The 22,810-nt window shown below is 38.6% G+C and overlaps 1 protein-coding gene across 8 annotated transcripts in view; it reads right to left on the bottom strand.

The window, feature by feature from the left end:
- Positions 1 to 22,213, bottom strand: part of PLEKHA1 (pleckstrin homology domain containing A1) — a 38,640-nt gene extending 16,427 nt beyond the window's left edge. For 4 of the 8 annotated variants that reach the window (XM_055720398.1, XM_055720399.1, XM_055720400.1 and 1 more), the window contains exons 1-5: positions 22,020 to 22,212; positions 6,440 to 6,600; positions 3,801 to 3,857; positions 2,304 to 2,349; positions 160 to 257 (exon numbers count right to left, since the gene is read on the bottom strand). In XM_055720398.1, the coding sequence (XP_055576373.1) occupies positions 160 to 257; positions 2,304 to 2,349; positions 3,801 to 3,857; positions 6,440 to 6,580 (342 nt within the window). In that variant the 5' untranslated portion in view covers positions 6,581 to 6,600; positions 22,020 to 22,212. Of the gene's footprint in view, positions 1 to 159; positions 258 to 2,303; positions 2,350 to 3,800; positions 3,858 to 6,439; positions 6,601 to 21,637; positions 21,927 to 22,019 lie in introns of those variants that run through there. The other 4 variants (XM_055720395.1, XM_055720397.1, XM_055720396.1 and 1 more) reach the window with 4 other exon arrangements.
- Positions 22,214 to 22,810: the final 597 nt, after the last annotated feature.

Genomic DNA, 22,810 nt, shown 5'->3' with positions numbered 1-22,810 from the left:
GCAAGCTCTGTAGGGTTTCTCCAAGTCTTGGAAAGCCAAACCAAGACTAGTTTGTAGAGATACCAGGACTACTCTAGTACAAAAACTGGAGGCAAAGTTTAAGCATCTTGAGACAGTCACCATTTGAAAGCATTGCTAAATATCAACTAAACCACTTACTGTGATTTTGGTAGCTTTGTTCAGAACATTTACCCATTCAACTAGGTCCTGCTGATCATTGGCTTGTAGAAAGTATTTTCTCATCCCTGCATTCATAACTGTTAAAAAACATTATGAAAAGTTAACAACACTGAAATTTAAGAGCAAACTTAACACCATCATAGAAAGATTTGATTTCAGATGGAAAATCCAGTTTAATTATTTAAGCTGTCTGCTACATTTCTTTTTAGAAAATCATCTTAAGACACATACACACACTTGACAGGCTTATTTAATTCTTTAAAAAAGCTTATTTTTAAGCTTTCCACTTAAAACAGCACCTTACAGAAATTGTTAAATGAATTTTATGACATAAAAATAAAGCCTTGAATTTTATCAGAATTTTCTACAGTTCAATTTCCCCTTTTCTCAATTTCCCCAAGCAACAGAGTTTTATACCTGGGGATTTCTACAATTTCTCCTTTTAATCTTCTGAGCAGTATCTGCCATCCTTTGCAACCAATTCATTAACATGATTATGATCAATGATTTTTTAGCAAAACAGATTTGTGGAAAAATCAGTATTAATAAGTATAGAATGCTCAGGAACAAAGAACTTGTAAAATAAAGTTTTATGGTCTGGCTATTTTATTCAGTGACTTGGCAGAGAAAGCATATTTTCAGTAAGTTCATATATCTACCCCACAACACCTAGCATACCTTTATCCAAAAAGGACAAAAATATTATTTCTATGTAACAGTCAAAATAATCACACCTAGTTTTCTCAAATTCTAAGAATTTATCTTGAAATTAGTTTTAAGGTGAACAGTGACTAAACCCTTCCTAGAAGTTCGAAGCACTGCTGCTAAAGTCCGAACAGATTTTGTTGCTCTGCCTCTAACATTACAGTTCTTCAGGTCCTCGCTAACAGCAAACACATACTAAAAACAGATAACTTTGTACTCTTCCATCTTTCACCCCAAAGTGAATGGTTTGAAGCAAACACTATTAGAAGCAAATATAAATTCAAAATACAGAACTGTATAATAGGGTGACTGAAACAACAACTCCTGGTATTTAAAAAACAAAAATGTAAATGTTTCTTCTAAGAAGTAGCAAAACCATTTTAAATAAATCAGAAATACTAAAAGCTTTCAGCCAGCATCTTTGATCTTTTTATCTATCTATCTTTTTATCATCTAAGGCTTTTTAGAGTGGCCCAATGTCAAGAGCAACTTTACAACTGGTAAAGACAAACACCTCTACACATGCATGTGCAGAAGAATCTGTAGATGGCACCGAACTGACACACTAGGCACTAGTCTAGAATCCTTGAGGCCTTACACACAGGGGTGATTTACCAAGTGTTTCACAAGCTCCAACACAGAAACTGCACAAATTTGCTGGAGCTGCCTTCTCCAGGCCTGTACAACACTGCACATGGCAAAGGACACCTTAACTAACTGTCAGAAAACCTGCAGGCATTTTCGGTACCTTCATCTGAGCTAAAACTCTTACAAGAATGCAGCCATAAATAACGTTTATTCATAAACAGAGCAGAGGCTGATTTCTGTGTCTAACACATTTTGTGTATGCCAATTATTTGCAAAAAATATATCTGGAATTATGGTAAGTTCTGGACAAATTACTTACAAGAAAAATATAAAAAGAGACTGACCATAAGGGGCTTTTATGATTACCTAAAGCTTTATTCAAGTTTAAGTATCAATAACCCTAGAAGGTATCCCAAGCAAATTCTTTCTCTTTGGTACAGCAATAGAGGCTGAAATTTAACATCAGAGCATTGGCTGACCGTATTTTTAGATCAACCAGATCAACTCTTATCAGTAATGCAGATTAAAATAGTTAAATTACTTGTCTTCATAGCTGACAGGCATGCCATGTTTCTGAAAACACCCATCATTTTTCATTAACTTACTAATGCCTCAAATTCCACGTCTGAAAAACTGCTCACTTACTCCTCATTAAGCTGCAATATGAAAAGTCACAAAATATCCTTATGAAGAAACCAGCATACTAAAAAAATACAAGCTTTTTTGAAAAAACACACTACCAGCTGTATCTAGTAACAGAATTGCAGATCATCTCTGTTACCAATTTCTGAAGAATATACTTTATGCACATGCTGCACACAAGAACTTACCAAAACAGAATTCTGCCTTTGGCCTTAGCTTAGTTGCATCGCTAACCTAGTAGGGAAATTAAGACTGTAAATATCACTGTGCATACAAAATATATATCAGCTATCACTTTTTTCTTTCATGTAGCTAAATCCAAAGATTAGTAGCATAGTAAGCCTGTTTGTTCCATCTGTATATTTTTATACCTAAAAATACTATATAAAAACCAATTCAGGATGTGCAACCTATGGTTGCTTAAGCCATATGTTCCCGTTCCTTAAGTTTAAGGATTTTTTACCAGACAGATGTTGAAAACTGAAAGCATAACTATTCTACTTGCATTTTGAAGTTCTACATCTCAACTGAACTAAAAATTCAAGCACATTTTGTAATGACAAGGACATCGGTTGTATTTTGTTCACTAACATAAAAAGAGTAATAGCCACTTCAGCAGTCTCTAAAATGTTGCAGTGTTGGGGCAGGAAAGTAGTAGTTGTTCTGTTGCGAGAGGTGCTGACATTTTTACATTATAGAGCACTTCTATCAAGGGCAGGGTAGAAGGCAGGCAACATCTCACATCAAAACCCTTTTTTTGGCCAGAAAAACCCCACAGGTACTGCACAACTAGAACTATGGAAAGTTAGGCAGAACATCTGCACAGGACGCCCACATGAGCTGCCTTCAAAGGTGCACACAGGTGCAAAGGCACAGGGGACCACCCCTGTTCCCATTAAAAGTCAGATGCAAGATTTCAGATTTCTTAAGGTGACAACTGTGAGGTTTGGAGCAAAGTAAGCACAGGAGGAGGAAACCAGGAAGGACATAAGCAGGTCTCCATAGGCATTTTCATACTCATGATATAACTGGCATCAATGGTGTATTTTACAAGAATACAAAAATACCAAAAAAGGTGGGAAGATGCAGTATGACAAGAAAAGCAAAGGAAGGATGAGAAATGAGCAGAAAGACAGGGAGGTCAATTATTTTTCTCCATTTCTTTGTTAATGTGTTATATGCTACAAATTTAACCATGAAGACTTTCTTACTTCAGTTTTCTGTCAGACATATTTGGAAGTGAGTGTATAGAGTATAACAAACAGGGCGTTTTGTAGAAATTTTTCTATTCTATCTATTTAAAACCATAATTACTTGCAAACTAGCACACCCAGAGACTTATCTTCCACTTTATAAATGATGTGTCTCTTCCTCAAGACTATTTGGAATTCAAAGACTTACAAAGAACTGAAAGATACAGTTCAGAAATATTAATTCTATGCAGCACGAAGACCTGCCATTTGAAATCACAAAACAAACCTAGACAACACGATAATTAGTCTGTTCTTATTTTAACCTGATACTATAGAAGCATTTGTTATCACTTCTCTAAAACTCACAAGCAGCACATTCCCATGCCCTACATAGTGGGCATTTAACATTGTCTAAAGTTGAGGCCCTCAGAAAAGGCCCTTGGCAGTTACCACCGAAAAATTAACAACAAGTGTCTTACATTATTATCTTACCTTTGAAATATAGGTAAGTTTAATGACTCCAACAGGTGGAGATCCAGAAGGAAGATTCTGAAACAAATCGTATGTTATAAAGTGAAACTAGTTTATTCTTATATCACAGTGTTTATGCATAAAAAGCAAATAATTCCACAAACAACAAGAAAATTCTACTTGTTTTTATAGACAATACACAATGTATGTTTGAAACCGGATCTAAACTACTTGTTTATTATACACACATCTGTTAATCAACTAAAAACAGAAAGACTGCTAGAAACAATACAAATAGTGATTGTTTCAGAGGTTTATACTAGAGGAAAAAGGATTTTTGCAGGTCTGCATCCAGGAAATACGGAAAGAATACTTTTTCCTTAACAGATGTTGGTGTTTTATGTATTTTGACCAGGGCAGACTGAAGGAACAAGAAGTGACATTCATGTATTACGTCAGATACTTCAAAGGCCATGTCACGTATTTCCAAAATGGATGGAAAAATCATAGTCTTTTCATATTAAAGTTACTGCAGGGAAAGGCCATGACACTTAATTTACAATCTCTATTACAAAGATCCCTAAAATATATTTACAATCCAAAAAGGAGCTGTCCATTGTTTTTATCTCTTGCTTAACATACTAGTCTTAACATTTATATTACTGTCCACAATTAATTAGCAGCCTAGAAATACAAGTTAAAGAACTGAGCCTCATAAAACACTGTTAACTTTTATTAACTGTTTCTAATGAAACAGTCTTCCTAATTTTATGCCTTTGAATAGAGCATCGTTTTCCATATGCTTTTTTCCATTACAATTTTTACTTTCAGAATGACCCCTTATGTTACAGTATCATTCTTCCCACTACAGGCCTCCCTGGAGACCATACTGCATCTGCTTGCTGATCCTTTCCGCAGCTAAAGTGCTCTCCATTACACCATAGTGCCTTATGAACTTCTACATCACAAAGAAAAGCCTAATGCTACCCACAAGATCAGACAGGCAAAGAATTGCTTTATATTGCATTCATATTTCAAAGGTAAGAAGTAGGTTAGCTTTACTAGAGACTGGTAACACTGAAATTAAAGTCTGCCCATCCTGCCCAAATAAATAAATTTTACTTTATCAGCACAATTTTGATCCCAGCATACATCAGTTTTATAATCTTTATATTAGGATAATAATGTGTTGTTAATGATGGACTTAAACTATTTCTTTGAACAGATGAACTGATGTTCACAAATACAAATAGAGCACTTTATCAGCAACAAAGGGCCCAGTGAAGTTTTGTACATACTGTAGACTCATCCTATAGGAAGTTTCATCACTTCAAGATTAAGAACGGTCTCCACATAGTGGCTTTACAAAAACCCTGTTGTTCTTCAAAACTAAAGCAGCAGACCACGAAAATCAAGAACTCTCAACTTGCCTCTTGCAAGGCATGCTTTCATTTGTGCATGAATGCTAACATCAGAAAAAAAATAAGGAAGTCTAAACTAAAGACTCTAAGAGATATGCACTCCAAATGTCATTAGTCTTGAAATACTGTAGAAATTGCAATTATTCAGAAGTTTTAAGTTTTGCCCACATGCCCTGGTTATATCACAGGAGAAACTGAAAAACAGAATTGCTTTGTATCACTCATCGAGATCAAACGTTTGAAGTCTCTCTTACTTCCAGAAATGGTCTTTTTTCTCCTCTTCAAAAACTGCTAAATGCTTCAGTCACAAGTCACTTTCATCAAGCTGCACATAGTTCGATTTTTTTCGTTGGTTCCTTTGAACACTAGACTTGTACGGCATTTTAACTCTGGGCTCCCCAGCAGAGCAGTACATGAAAATTCTTCTGGCAGACAATTGTCAGCTGACCTAGATCCTATGCTTTCACTGTCTTTGTACCCAAACCGTAAGCAGTTATCTGTTCTCCCCTTTGCTAGAAAACACACTGATGTGTGTACAATGTGAAAGCAGCTTTTATACAAAGCACACTCTCTTTATTCCTATACCACTCATGCTGTATTGAAATGGCAAGCATCGTTAGAAATTGCTTTTCAGTGACTGATTCTGTTGAGGCAAAATAATATGAAACAGCTAACTGACCCACGCAATGCCACAATAACGAAATCCTTCCATGTAAGGTTAAAGGTGAATTAGAAGACCTGTGTAGTGAAACTAGCATTTGATTTGGCTCACCTGGTTATATTATATAGCACTACCTAGTACCTGCAAGAACTTGTAATGCACACTCACAACACTTAATAGAAAATATAGCGCATCATGATTCAAGAACTAATGACCGATTTATAAGTGGGATCAAATTCAGATTCCCATCTGATCCCTAAACCTCCTCTCAATACTTAAGATTCTATATATTGGCAATTCACTGACGTTCAGGTTGCTTTTAATGTTTTACTATTAAGTGCAATGGATAATGTTTTAAATAGAATACGAACTCTATTTTTTCCTTTAGAAGACTGCTCATATCAGCAAAGAAGAAACACTGATTTACAATTATCTCACTTATATAAGTAATTTTTTCCCCTAGCTTCCAGGTCCATAAACTAATACTAAATCCCATTTTTCTTAAGTAAATTTGTTCAAAAAACATCTGAAAGTGGAAATTGACAGGAGCCAGGGAACTATTGCCAAGAACATCTCACCTGTGGGTTATCCATGTACCACACCAGACTGTCTTCTCGTGTGTCCAGAATGAAGTACCGCCGCAGAAACTTGCCACTATTCTCATTTTCTTCAATATCTAGGAAACCACAAATGCGATTCTGACGATCCACATAAGGCATTTCTGACCCTGAACATCACACTGCAGAACAAGAAGCATAGAAGTTAAGCAAAGTTCCTTGTTACTAATTTTAAGACTGCTCCGTGCCTACCCACAACATTTTGAGCAGTTTCAACCAGTAGCTTAAATAAGTTTCTACAGAAGACTGAGGCATAGCTGTTTCCCCCCACTACCACCACTGAACTTTTAGCTAGGTCTTTCTTACTACTTTGAAGCATATACTTGGGATACCTGATACCCTAAGTGCAAAGATACAAGTGGTAAATAGATGAGCACCAAGGATAGCTTGTACAAGATCACTAAAGAATAATCAAAGAATCTCCCTCGCAACTTGCGCAAAGTTAAAATAATGCTAGGTTTATACTTCCTCCTTTGACATTGCCTTTCATGGTCAAAAAAGGATCTTTGTCAGCAACTCTACTGTCCAACGTGATTTTTCACATTTTGCTTAAGCAAATTCAACAAAAAGGCTTTCAGAAACATTGTTCACATTTTTCTTTTCTCCTACAAAAAAGCACTTCATGTCCAACAATATCTAAGAGCAGACACCTTTTCATCTTTATACATTAAATAGCCAAATTGAAGTTGTATGCGCAGCAGAGATGTGAACAAACTTGCTAGTCCAAAACCGAAATCCTAAATATCCATGCGGTACTAAGTTTGAGGCTGGCAGGCTTTTTTAAATCTTGGGTTGAGGGATTTTTTTTTTTTTTGCCTTTTTTTGTTTTGCTTTAATAAATGAAGAACTGTACTGCTGACCACCTATACCCACTTTGCCTGCTTCACCTTTTATGGTTCTGTCTTAGTGCAGGCTATTGCATCATTTATTTTTTTTTTTGATTCCCTTTATTTTATGGGACATTCATTTTACCTTAAGAGCCAGCCTTGTAAGACCAAAGACAAATCTGCATGCTCATCTAAAAATGGCAATAAACATTATTTTAAGTATGAACAAAATCAGGTCGATGCTGATCTTTCCAGAGCAGGAAAGAAACAATTCAGTCTTCTTTATGCTTTGTTACAAAACTCAGAAATAGCACATATCCAAAAATATTAACATGAGACATAGAAGGTTTAAGCACTTCATACTTGCTCTTTCCGTAACATCTTCCAGCTTTCACTGTGTAATATGGAAGCTTCTTTTTAATATTTCTTGAAGTTGCTTACCTTTACTATTTCCTTAAAGTTATTTTATTTAAATATAGTTATATACACACACAATGAGGCAGACCCCTGACAACCATCTGTAGCTAGCTGTTGATAAATCACAGTAAAACCTGATATATGGTTACATTTTAAAGTGTTTATTTTGGGGAAGCAGATATACAGGTAAGCCTACATTTATTTTGGGGGGTCACATATTCAAACATGTATATATAAGCTTGTATTTACAGCTGTAATTTTACATGATTAGAATATTAGTCAAATTTTGCTTCCATCACTGAGAAACATTTTTTTTTAAATTATCCTTATTTTGATACCATACTAGAAGAATTTCTAGTAAACAGTTTTAAGCCATTTAGCTCAATCTGTAAAATAACTAACCGTTTTTGTGCCCAACGCCAAACTAATTCTCTGGTGCAAACCTAAGTCTGATTCATTAAGTCTGGCATGACAGACCAGATCTAACAATCTCAATTCAGCAGCATTTGCAAAAAAATGAAGAGATTGCAATATCATAGTGATGACAGACTATTTAAAATGTTATTTTTTTAACTATAAGAGACTAAGTTATAAAGTTAAATGCATTTGTGTGTATAACAACATTAACACACTTTTGTTTGGGGTGCAAGATATTTTCTATATAGCTACAAGGACTTTAATGTAAATAAGCCTTCCATTAAGTCCTTGACCAATTTGGTTTTCTTTCTGCCTCCAAAGGTAAGTCTCCATATTTAAGTTATACAACAATGGTTTAAATCTTCAAAAACATACATTTGTTCCTCAATAAATTAACAAAATTTACTAAGGCAACCTAAATTTTATTATTATGTTCCTCAAAATTTAAATATCACAGATCTAAAACAAGTTCTGTAACGAAGTTACAGAGTAAAACCAAACACTTGAGTACTCTTAAGACAATGTCATAATCATAACAAACATTCATCAGTAATTCACATGCTGACTCTTGGGATCACTTTACACTGAAACAACATCTCACTATAAACACATCTGCAGCTAGGGGCAAGCTTAAGAGTAGTTGTTCTCTAAATTATACCTCTAAGTTCGCAGAACTCTGCATCACCCACACCTTGTTTTCATTTAAATGAACATATAAGCTGTCATTTACTGGTATTGTCTTAAATTGTGCCAGGTGGTCCTTCAATAAAATATGCAGCCCTTCTGGGACTCCACTTTATTTTAATATCAACAGTTTATGAAGCCCAGAAAAGCTTTGTGCCTTAAAAAAAGCAAATACTGGTGGCTGGTTTCCTGTCTGAGCAGGCTTAAGCCGTGTTCTCTGCAGATGTGAAGAAAATGAAACAAGGAAAACTTGTTTTTGAAACAAGATACAAATTGATTAAGAATCCTTGCATAAACCCAACTGACTTCTCAACACACTTTTCCCCCTATAGAAGAATCTAAGTTTCAAAAAACCTTTTAAGAAAAGTGGAGAATACTCATAATGCTCCATTATGACCATACAATTAGCTAAAGCTGAACTACCCCAATACTTTTAATTTTTTTCTCCCAGGGCAAAAGACAAAACTCAGCAGCTTTCTCTTATTTGTCAATAAATCAACTTTCATAGGAAAAGAAAAATCCCTCAATTCATACAGATATTCTATTTCTAAGTACTACTAGTTAATTTCTAGCCTACAAAATGATATTATTTACAGTTCCTTTGTCCTCTGATGAAAACACAGGATAAACTATCACTAATTTAAAACTTAGATTGTGTGACTACATTTTTCTTCACATTAGTTCAAAATTTCTCATGGGCTTACTGACCTCCACCAGAGCGATGCTCTTAGAATAACAGATAAAAAATTCTTTATTATAAAATTGAAATCAAACAAAATCATCCAACTGTTTTTTCCCATTTTAAAAGTCTGCTTCCACCATATTACACCCTGGCAAGATTCCACCATAAATTAATACCAATTCTATTCATCATTGATTAATGAACCACAATTTGTAGTGCACGTTAAAAAAAAATACCAATTTGTGCCTTTCTTCCAGTTACTAAAGCAACTGAACGCACACAACAAAACCACCACCACGATACCCTTCCTGGTAACTCCAGACAGACCAGAACAGCAACCATGACAGAATTACCACATTACTTCTAAAGATTCATAAAAAGAACGGCAGAATTCCAACATCAATTCCACAATGTAGGAGATGTGGCTGAAAGGCCACCAGCCTAACAATTCACTAGAACCTCAACTTAAAATTGTCTTCAGAATATGGATCTTGCCTTACAGAAATATGATTTACTTTTCATTATTATTTCAGATTATTATAAAAAATCTCTAACTCTGTACATTTTATAACTCTATTACACGCAGACTTGGTGATTTTCTACAGCAGAATCTGCAGCACAATCTAATAACTCTTCTTCCCACTTTTAGAATCAAATATTATAAAAAGATTACAAGCTCTGAAGAGAGAAAAGCTGAAGGCATCAAACCTGTAACAGATCACATACAACTGCATTTTATTTTGCCTTCCTTCCCGGGGGGGGGGGGTGCGGCGCGGGGCAGGAGAGTGAGGAGACAGGTCAATGACATAGCACTACTTCAGAAAATTTACCCCCATGGCCCATTTCCTTTGGTTCTCGCCATAATCCCCCAGAAGCTAAAATATTTTTGAAAACCTGTTTTGTGGCAATATTGATACTCATATGTAAGAATTTAGAAAACTCTCAGCTCCTTAAAATTTCCTCTTGGAGGGCTGTGTTACAATCCAAACAAGAGGTCTCACTTATTTTTGAAGTCTTGCATCCCTCTTTCCAGTGGCAGCGTACTAATTTAAGTAGGTACATACACCTCATCAGCCCAGCTTCTCTCAGATTTCCCCTCTCACCGCTCTTTTCCTCTGAGGTATACCATATACCAACATTCCTCAACATTTATATCACAAACTGAAAGCTGCCTGGCCTCCCGGCCACCACTATAAATAATAACAAAAAAAAAAAATCACAGATCAGTCTCCCAGTCTACAACTGTAAATGCATGACTGCACAACTAGAACCTGCAGAAGCACACAAGCATCTTGTTTTCACCATCTGTAACAGATTGCTTAAACTCTCCTACATGAGTTTCTATTTTTGGTTTCACAGCAGCACCTGTTCTTGAGTTCACCTCTTCTACAGTTTGGTTGCAGCCTTCATGACTTCAAGTACAAAGTCTATACAACACTACTAGAGTGGTATGCAAGGCAATGTATATGTGTAGTGTTATATTTCTACAGCCCAGCCTCTCCTTTGACAGAATGTTTGATTTCCACAAGTAGGCATAAACCACAGACCGCCGCCTTACTAGAGAAAGTAGAATTTCATATGAATAAAAGGACTATGCAATAGGCTTTGCACTGTCCACGTGAAAGCCTGATTAAGAAATCCAGCAAGATAAGCACTTCTCCTTAATACCTTTTAGCTTTATTTTACATGTGTTTTCCCCAAGTTTTGTGTATAATTATTATTCTTATTTCTTTAATTTAAACTAACACTTCTACTTCCTGCTTTATTAGTGTATGGACAGTTTAAACCTTGGATTTAACTTACCACAGGAGATGACTTTGGGGTTCTTTTCCTATTAGTAAGAAGATTAAGAAACATACATTACCTACTTACTCATCTCGATCAAACAGTGAACAACATTCATAAAGCTACACTTGATAAATATAAAATGATGCTATGAGTCATGCCCATACCTCCTCCCCACCCCCGTTTTTAAGCTTTACTAATAACACTAGCTCCATCGCCGCAAAGGGAGTGTAAGCAGCATCCCCAGCGAGCTCCAGTCTTTTCCGCAGTTCCAGGGACAGCTTCATTACTGAGTGCTCTTGGCTTTTGCCTAGGCAATTACTATCAGCTTCCTGTTGTAAATCAGCTCCTCTCCAGTTGGTTGTCTCTTTTGCTGGCCATTTACTCCATTTACTGATTCCCAAGGGTAAGGGATGAGTTCAGAGTTCAGGCTGTCCTGCTTATACCCTGGAGGACCCAGCAATGAAAACCTTCCTTCTTGCATACGTGCAAGACGGCAAGCAAAGGTGGTGGGGTAGGGGGAACCCCTACTCTGACACAACGTTTTCAGACACTGTTCTGAACTTAAATCACAAATTTTCAGGAAAGTTGTTCAAACTTCTTTATTTTCAACACTTTGAAAACCTTCCAGTAGAGGCAGAACACCATATAGATAATTTAAACTGAGCAGATTAAACTCTGCTCATCTTTCATAAACCCCTTAAAGCCACGATTTCCTAAGTACCCAAAACGTGACAGAAAAACCCTAATCCAGGAGCTAGACAGATTACTTGGGTATGATTCTGATGACAACCAGTAAGATAATTTAGGATTGACTGTTTTAAAATTACACGTTGAGCTTTTCTGTTTCCCAAAGAACCTTCACTAATTCATTTTTGTTCTGGAGGGCACATGCATGCTTCTGTTGAACAGAGAAGACACGACTACAATTTGGGTATGAAGCTATTAGTAATATTTTAACTACATGTACAAATAAGAACAGGAAGTCTCCAGAATATGCTGCTCCCTAAATTTAGATTCCTCCTCTAAAGCAGTCAAGCAAAAGGAAAAAAGCAGATCCAAAAGGCCACTATTCACCTGGAAGAGAATTCCTAAGCATAAGCAGTTAGTCTTTGAAATTAAAAAAAAAATCTGAAAATAGCAGCAGCAGCATCGACCTCTCCTATGCCTGAACAAGCTACAAGGCATCTCAAACACCACATCCCTCCCCCAGCACCTAATCCAACTTCCAACCAGGCCACAATAGACAAGAATCATCATTTGCATTGATGAATCATCCAACAACACAGCAGTCTTATCTTGCATTTTTAAGTCTTACTCAGTCAACATTCTGTCTTCAAAATGCATCTGATCTGCTGTTTTCCAGGAAGACTTGTTAAATCAGGGTAAACAGACTATTCCCTTCCTTTGCAGTGTACCTCAGCAAGTCAAATGACTATAATTTTATTCCATACTATCTACTAAAGTACTACAGCATTAATCCCAGGTGTTTTCAACATCCATATATAATCAACACTTATTAAAATATACATTTTACAACCAAAATGCAAAGCATGCACCCTCTCTCAGTACAGATTGAATCAGGTAAAACCTGCTACACCTCAAGACCCTTGATATAATAGTATGTGGAAGAGCAACAGTTTGCTCAAACTGACATGTGAAACAACTGAGATGAAGTTAACCACAAAAGATGCATGCAATTAAAGAACACAGACCACCACCTGCCTGCCTCCTTCCCTGCTACACTGGCAATTAAGGTTTTCCACAGCCATTCTGGTCTTCCTCCCAACTCCAGACACACTGCTCACCAGAAAAGCACAATCATTCACCACAGACAACACCACCAATCCATGCATAAGCTCTTCTAGGCTAAACTGCAGTAATGTTACTTTTGTCTGGGTAAGAATTTCAGTATGTTTTAGGGTGAAGACTGGAGTTCTAAGGAAAATGTTTGGAAGTTACCCGAATCCATCATGCACTTGCCTACTTCAAATAGTGATCGATCTGTTCCATGATGGAACAGATTGGTACTTCCACAAAAACTTTTGCAGGAATTTCTGTAAGTGATGTTTCATGCTCTTAATATAGCGTTTTCCTCCATTTTAAGGTATTTACAATAGCAGCCAAAGGCTTTGGGATATGATGAAATGAGGAAATGCATTGTACAGGATACAAAATTCCTCTCTGTTACTGATCTCTTAAGACAGCCAAAACAAAAAGCTGCACCTATTAATCATTTTTTCCTAGCTAAAACAAGTATTTTAATTGTTCCTCTAAATACATTGAGCTAATACAAATAAAAGGAAGCATTCTGTGCAATGAGGCCAAGACACTCTTGAAATTCACCTATTAATAACTTAGGAGTGATGACTCGCCTAGAAAGAAATATAGCAAAATTCACAAAGTTAAAAGACAGTGAAAGAATATGTTCAATAACACTAAGTTTTTACAACAGTCAGAAGTACAGTTTTCATCACTTCACATAAAGTCTAGGTAATACAAAGTTACTCAAAATGAGACATAACCAGAGAAAAACAAAATATAGTTATACTAATTCACTTTAACTTATCTCATACAATCCTCAAAACAATTTTTTAAAAGCTTATTTGTGTCAGTTAGACTAGTTAAAATGCTTAATAATGCAGATTCAGAGTTGATTTTTTACAATTATTTGTCATGTTACTATGGGCCTTCTCAATTTTACGTGCTCTATGTAAAACTCCAAATATGGCATATTAGGTTCTTGTTCTTGAAAATGCTTACATGCATTGGTCTATAGATTTTTCCCCATTAATGACACCTAAACCAAATTAAAAATTAAGAAATAAGCACATTACTTATTAGGATTACTTATCATTACTAAAAAAGCTGTTTAATTTCAATTCCTAGTAACTGTTCCATCTAGGGCAGCCACTCCAAGAACTCCAATTCCACACACTGCCAGCTGTTTCAAACTCAACCCAAATTAGTCTTCAAATACGAAAGGGCAAGAGTCTCAAAAGCATCACAATGACTTTGGAGCACAAAGATTATCCCCATCAAACCACAAATTCTGGTGAAGCTTATTTGACCTCATGAAGTTCAATACAAAAAGGTGAGGCTATTAAAAAAAAAAAAACAGCTTGCCATTTTTGAGCCAGTGTTGCTGATTTTCACTGTAAACCCTTGGTACAAACTCACCAGCACAAACACAGACCCTCCTCCTGTGAAGTACCCAAAAACAAAAATCAAAAGGCCAGGTGCTTAGGAAACTAACAAGTTGAAAATATCTTCAGTTTTTGCAGAGTATTGTTACATTGTTAAAGAAATACCAGCATGTACATACCAGAGTGTTAAATTAATTTTGAAAGTACTGCTTAAAAATTATCTGCCTCAGTAGCACCAAAACATTGTGCTGAAAACACTGGGGAGAAGCCAGAGGGCAACTTCAGAAAGTATTGCAGGAGTAAATAGATCCAAAGACAAGTTCCAAATTTAAATGCAAGAATATCATACTCAGACTAATTCCATTAAACTGTACATATTTAAGACACTCTAAAGCCAGCTCTAAACAGCTGAATACCTGTGAATTGTGATTTCACATTACTTACTTCTACTAGTAGCACAGCATATTACAGGCCATCTGAACACAAGTTTGAAACAACATTTAATAATTTTGTCTACAGTGAGCTCAGAACAAAACAAGCAAGCATATTTTTCAACACTTGTAACTAACTGGAGTCTAACAGGGTCATTGAAGTATCAAAGTATCAAATAATGAAATGAACACCATCAGATGAGTATCTGGTTTGACCTTTTTTAAAAACTTGAAAGGATTTAATGAAACCAAAGCATAAAAAGTAACAGATTATCAAATTTGGGTTTATAGATCCAATTTAGCAAATTCAGTGCAATATAAAAAAATGCAATGATTCATCTACATTAATACTCTGGGAAGGAAAACCTGTCACCGTTAAGATTTCACCTTACTGTTACCTTAATACTGTGGGGCTTTATGGTACAGACTACATTCACTTCACTGCGTAAGACACCACGCAGGCCAAAATGCCCACTACTGCAAAGATTAGACACCTTCTCCAGATTCTAGTTCACCTGTCAATCATATTAGCACTGTACAAGGATTCACAGCGATTACGACTAATCTCAGAGCTTTTCGGTATGCGCAAGTTTAGTGAAAGTTCTTTAGGAAGAATAAGGCTTTGTCTGTCTCATGTAAGCAAACCCACACTCATGGACAGAACACATGCCTGCTCCTGCTTAACATGGTGGAAGGAGAAAATTAAGCTCCCATCAAATGGCAGGGTTTTCAGGTTATTACCTTTCCCCCTTCTGTTTCTTTGTACTTCTTAAATAAAGAAAATTAAATCCCACTCTGGTATATTCAATAGAAGTCTCACCTGACACAGAGAGAAACCTCATAAAATAAAAGCTTAACTGCAATAATAGGTTTTGTAGCACAGTACCAACACAGCAACACTTCACTTACAGCACGTACATCACTAACTTCTCACACCATTTCCAGCAGCCTTCCTCCTTGGAAAAAAACCTGTGAGCCCAAGGAAACCTCACATCAGGTACAGCCCATGTCTGGTTGCTGACCTTTTTCCTTACCTTCTTACTTGTGCAATACCACTAACACCAGTTTACTGCACAGCTGTTCTGCACTGACACTGGTGCTTCCCAAAACACAAATTACAACGCATATGGAGAATAACCATGCTCCACCTACAGAGTAATCCCAGGACTACCAGGAAGTCTTCAGGCTCCTGGCACTTTGGAAGATTACTGCCTGACCTATACACAGCAAAACTGGGGAAAAAAAAAAAATAATCACAAGTCTTGTGTATGTGCAACAACATGCCTGGAAATCCTGAACTTATCCGGAGTATGCAACAGACTGGTTTTCAACCTGTTGTACTACAGCCTTCCCCCAACAAGGGAACAAATGGACCTCCCTAAGAAATCCTGCTTCTCCACCCAAAAAAACCAAGGCAACAGCATAAATTAGCAAAACAGTATAAAAAAAGTGACAGCACCTACAGTGAACTTGATTAACGAAAGAAGTTAACTAGAAAATAAATAACCCAAGCCTGAAGTCCTGAATAAGCAGGAACGCATCTGAAGCCAGAACATCCTTGAAGCACTGCTACCTAACTTTGCAGCACTAGTGCACATACAGGCACTGAGTCTACTAGCTATAGAAATAACTTGCCAGATGAATTATTAGTACAGCCTAAGCTTCCCCTTGTTATTATAAGCCTCCCTAAAGAGTTAACCAATTTATTTAACGACATCTTTTGAAGTGCAGTTTTAAGAGGACTGTTCGCTCTTGCAACAAACCTGACATGTAACTGTTTTAGTGCTTAACAGAAGAACACTTAATGAAATCACTAGTCTGAACAAGTTCAAACACATTTTCTTGGACATGGGATGTAAATGTGGTGGGTACCAAAGCACCCATGGAGAGCATACACATCAAAACAATTACATATTAAGCTAATGAATTTATCACTTGTCAGTATACAGAGACTGTTCCTGGGAGTGCTGACGCTTAGCAATAAAAACACATTTGCAAAGCTTTAGAATTGTTGTCTAGTCTATGTTTTCAGTTTACAGCAGTGACAATACCATCTCATATTTCCACCAGAAAGATCCAAAGTACTTTTAGCTCTATAAAGTTATAAAGACCCTGCTCTTTAAAGGTGCATGCAAATTCTTTTCCCCATTGGGGAAGTGGGAAGGTAGAGAAGCTATCTTCTCTAAACCTCTTTCACATGAAAAGTCAATAAATCAGAGTGAATTTTAAGAGATTCTGAATATCATGCCAACAGAAAGAATTAACAAAACTCACAGCTAAAACATTGGGAGGTAATGGTTACCTAGAATTAAAAGCGTTTTCCAAAGAACAGTCGACAGAAGAACAGAGACAGCTTTGCCATTGTTCCCTGTGTGGCAGTATCATAATAGAAAAAGATCTGCCTGGTTCATTCAGGTATCCTAAGCATTGTTTTTTATGCTTTGTTAAACAAAGGAAGCAATGCAGTACTCCTTAAAGTTTTAAGGACTTGCTTTCTTTTTTTAACTGGTCCAAGACATCTCCAGTGAAAACTTCCACCCCCACCCCCTTATTTTTTTGATTTTACTCCTTCAGCCTGGAGCTCATCCCCAGCTTTTAACTTTGGCAGTCTCCTGAACCTCTCCCACTCAGCACAATGGAGCTCTATGTGGCACATTAGTACTGCACCTGAACACATCAAAACCTGACTGACATACCCTTGCAACACTTCTGCGATGCAGAGAGCCACCAGATGCAGGAGCAGTTTCAGTAGAAGAGCGGAGGGACAGAGAAGCAGCTTGTCCCAGGCCACACAGGAAGCTTTTGGCAACACAGTGAGCTGAACCTGTTTCCCAAGTTCCAGAGCAGCAACCTCACCATCGAACCACCTTTCTTCTACATAAAATACCTGAAACTATTCAGATTTTCAATGCAAAGGCGTATGTTTAAACCTGAAAACTGTTTATAAACTGTTGAATGCCACAAATGTCTACCAGACCTGCAACTCCCTTACGCGTGCAGATAACATCTGTTAAAAGTAAGTGGCTCAGAGTTCTGCACCAGAAAGCTTAATAAGTTCCTTCTCCAAGATTAAAGAAACACCTACACATTCTAGATGCTTCTGCAAGTCCCTGGAGGGAGAAAATGCTGCTTAGTGCTGAGACAATGAACCAAGCTTCCTTCCTCAACAGCAACAAGCCCCTGCTACTTTACCTAGCACTAAGAGGAAAGTGTTATTTATAGAATTGAGCCATATACGAATACGTATCTATGTGTTTCTAAAAGATAGACTAGAACATATATCAAGATTACCTTAGACTCAAATTTTCAAAGTCCTAATTTGAGACATGAGTGTAAGAGCAGAAAAAATTTTGAAACAGGTCAGTTATATCTCCCATTCCAATCCATTACAGTCATTCCGTGCATTAAAGTGTAACTTCAAAACCTGAACTTGAACCATACTTGTACTCTGACCTCTTCAGCGGGCAATTTTTTTAAAGCAGCTACGTTATTTCTACATGTCAGATAAGCTCACTGGAATTTTGATATTTATGTTTCTTATATAATTTTATAGAGCATTGAAAGCAACGCTTCCAGCCATGTTTTATTTCATTTAGACTCAAAAACAAAGGAGTATGTGTACTGACTGTTGTATTTCTTGGATCATTTGTTTCCTGGTGACATCTACAAAACTCTCCCCACTTTGTGTTTTAGGCTAAAGCCAGTTACCTAAATTCCCATGGTTTGGCACTGAATTTACTATCCTGTATTTTCATGCAATTATACCACTGCACAAAGGTTTATTTGGCTCCAAATCCCAGTAAGTATTTTCTAAGAATGTTTCTACTGTTCATAATTATCAGGAAAAGAAGAACAAAAGCAATAAACCATCTTGCAAGAACCATCTTGCTCTTGTATCACAAGCCATTATTTAGACAAACACCGACGTACAGCAGGATACAAGAAAGCGCACAGCACAGCATGCGAGGAAACCTCTCATAACATGCACTCACCAGTGGTGCTGGTTTGCTGCATTTTGAAGGAACTACGTTTACTACGATAACTGTCAGCTTAAATAACCAGGAACACTTAGTAATAAAGACATGGATGGAATTCTAAATCTACTAAAACAGATAAGAATTTTGCAGGCCAGGCAGTTTGGGCTATGTCCAACACTACACTGGAGACTGTATTACAAGTAGAGATCTGTTCACATTTCAGTAATGCCCTCAAGTTCTTTCTAATCTGTTACAGTCAATAAAAACTGACTTTTGCACTTCCCCTCTTCTACACTAACTCTGACGTACAAGTCAGCCTTTATTATTTCTGCCAATATAGCTCCCTTGTCTTCTGAAATAAGCCACAGCTACCTGAAAAAAAACAAGGCCTTTTCCTGCATTCATGTCTTTTCCTTACATACGCAACTTCCATATTCCCCAGGTGCGTGCTTGTCTCCTGTCACTCAGTTACTAGTCCTGAGGAAGAATAAATACAGGGGGAGAGGACAAAAAGGAAACTCACTAAGACGCTTCCTATTTTCTTTGTACACTGGTTCTTCTTTGTCTATTCTCTAATTTACATGAAAGCATCCGCTCCTCTGAAAACACTTAAACACTGCAATATGCCTGGCAGTGACCTACTGTGCATCTTTTTATTTCTGCCCTTGAAATGCATAGCTATACAATGCAACATAAGGCCAATCATAGATATAAAACACAGAAAGAGCTTAAGAAAATAGATTTCATCTTCACAATTTACTAACTAGAAAATAATTTTTCTACACTAACCAAATAAAAATTGCATTTTTAATAACTGCAAAAAGAACAGAAGAGTCACACAGTTCTATTTTTTTATGTGAAGCTCTCTCCAGCAGTCTAGTTATTTGGTGATATCTGTGATACACAAAACCCCTATGTATTATCTCTTGAATTATCACTTTTTCCAACATCAGTGCTTATTTATGCCTGAATTAAAAGGCTCTCCTCCAAATATCAACCAGGCTAAGATTCTCTACTATGAGAGATTTCAGCCCACTTTTAACACTTACTCATGTGACAAACAGGAAAACAGCACTTCTACACTTCTCTGCTTTACCTACCCGACAAGTTTATGTATTGTCACCTGTGTGACTCAAGTGAAAATAACAACCAGAAGTTGGAGACAAGACTGAAGGGACTCTTCGAAACTCCCTGTTAAAACTTACTAGAATGCAGTGAGCGTCCTGTGAATTTATCCAGCATGGAGCCTCATGAGAACTAAAGAAATCTTCTTCTACATAACTGGATGCATAAGACCTTCTCAAGGACTACTGAAATTGCTTTAAAGTTGCACCTGTAAGTCAGCTGTGAAATATATCGATACAAGACTATCATACTTCCTAACTACTTTCAAATCAGAAGTACTAAAAATCCCCACCCTTAAAAGGGCAGTGTAGTAAATTCATTAACACAGAGCAACTCATCATAGTGCAATCTGCCAAAGTTGCCAGGCACAACTCCATCTCAGTAAAGATTGTGTTTGTGCTGCATCATAATGAACACAGCCCAAGCATAAAAAGGAAGTGGACAAATAAAGAAAAAAAAACAACAAAAAGCAAACTCTGCTGGATTCAACAGTAGGAAGCTATTCCTGGAACCTTATAGGCCCAAACCGTATGATCAAATATGGCTCTGTCTTCCAGTGTCATGTGTGGGATTATGGAACGGGAAGAGAACAGAAAAATGTACCTTTAGACATTATGGCCTCTTTTAGTAAAGTAAGCAATTTGTCAGAAGGCAACAAAAAGCTGATGCTGTTCAGCTTACTATATGCAGGAATGCCTAGTAGCCTCTTTAATAAAAGTATTCCGCTTTTGTAAGAATGGGAAGCATGGAGAGATCTAGCTCTTAAGAATCTAAAAAACCAGTCATTCTTTCTCTCAGTTTTACTCAGATAAGCAACAGAATTCTGCTCAAGTATAATTCACAATGTTCAGCCTTAACAAATTAATAACCACTTCCCGCTTCCCCACTTGATGATAAACTGTTCTTTTTCCTTCTTTGTTAACTTAGCACACTGGTTGGTGAAAGTTAGACTTTTTTTTTCCCCCGAAGGCCCCAAAACAGGAGCCTGCTCCCCAAAAAGAAACTCCTGTCCTCTTGAGGTTACTTTGCAAACATTTTAAGCAATAATATAATGCCTTTTATGAAGGTTACACATTAGTTACAGCTAAGGGAACTGCACAATACATACAGTATTTAAGTCTGTGTTAAGTCAGTAGCAAGTCAAATGCCTATCTGGAATTTTACATGTGTTAAAACTGCCCAATATGACAATATTAGTTACAGTTTAACATTCATTTATAGCCAAGTTACCCATTTAAAGACACTTTGCTTCAGTAAATAGCCAGCCCAGGTTACAACTCGGCTACAACACAACGCGGAGGCGCAGGCTTGCATTACTAGTACAGGCAACAGCTTTCCAAAACAGCCCTCCTCAGAACTAGCGCCTTCGGAAGCCGAAAACAAAGTAGCCACTAAATGCTGGCTGTCCCGAGCACACTCAGCTCTCCTTGAAGCTGTAGCCTGGGATTTCAACACCGAAGGCGAGCAGGAGCGAGGCCCGGGCCCGGCCGAGCGGGCGGGTGCCGGGGAGCCCACACCCGCCCAGGCACCATCACTGCAGGCTCGGCCCAGATAAGATCGCTCCTTCCCAGCATGCCCACGGACCGAAGTTGAGAAGGAGAGGTGAGGGGGGGGGGGGGGGGGGGGGGGGGGAGAGAAATATTACGGGTAATGAGATCATCATCTTACCTCTGGGGATGTAACAGAGCCTTGACGGCGTTAGCAGCGCAATTATGGCACGGCCTCCTATGCGCTGCCCCCGAGGTGAAACACGGAGAGAGCCACCCCCCAACACCCCCCCCCCTAAGGCGGCGGCTTCGAGGGAAAACCGAAGGGGAGAAACGGGAGCGGGACGAGGGAAGGGGAAGGCACGAAGCGGTTAGGGCCAAGGAGCTGCACAACAGCAGAGGCGCCGAGGGCACAGGACAGTGCCCTGCCCGGCCGAACAGCAGGCGAGCGCGGAAGGAAGAGCATCAACCGGGCGCCTTCCCCATGGGGCCGGGCCGGGCCGCCCCGCCGCCTCAGCCCCCGGCCCCGCCTCAGCGCCCCCGCCCCGGGCCGAGGCACTTACTGGAGTCCAGGGCAGTCCGGGAGCCCCCTGAGGGGAGCCGGGCCGCGCGGGGCCCCGCCGCCTCCTGCCGCGCTCCCGGCCCGAGGCGGCGCGGCGGGCAGCGCTGTCTCCTCCCGCCCCCCGCTCCCTCCGAAGAAACTTCGCCGCCGGCCGCCGCCACCGACCGCGGCGACACCGCCGAGACCCCCACCGCGCACGCGCCGCAGCCCCACCCCCTGGGCGGTGCGGGGTACGGAGCCTTCTGGGATATGTAGTGCGGCGGGGCGGCGCAAGGCCTGACGGGAGTTGTAGTGCGGGCGGGGCCCGGCGGGCGGCCCGGCTGCGGCGGGGGCGGGGCCGGGCGGGGCGCGGCGCCTCAGGCAGGGCAGCCCCGGCCCCCGGCCCCTGCGCGCCGGCGGGCAGCTCTGTGCTCTGCATCTCTGAACGTGCCGTTGCTTTGATTTTAATATTAATTAAATTCAGTGGAGAGGGAGCAGCATTAAGGGTTTGGACCCGTGGAGGTTTTTCCCCTAGGCTTCTCACAGGCGGCTTGTCACCTCAGGTGCTACCTCAGAGCTTTTGGTGGCAGTCACCGTGGCCCTGGGGGCAAATAACGATTTCCAGTAGTATTTAACCAGTTTTAATAAGCAGTTAACTCTCTTCTGGGCGCATACTAAATTTATACTGAAACACTTAAGTGTTTTCTGAAATAGTAATGTATTTTTTTCCCCCTAGCTTAAGGCAGTGATATCTCTAAAAATAGAAATCATTTGAACTCAGCCATTGCCTGTAAATACATCTTTTGTTTCGGG

This window comes from Falco cherrug, chromosome 9, assembly GCF_023634085.1.
Source record: "Falco cherrug isolate bFalChe1 chromosome 9, bFalChe1.pri, whole genome shotgun sequence".
NCBI classification, from domain to species: Eukaryota; Metazoa; Chordata; class Aves; order Falconiformes; family Falconidae; genus Falco; species Falco cherrug.
The sequence above is the reverse complement of the archived record's forward strand: the minus strand, read 5'-3'. Positions and strand labels throughout refer to the sequence as shown.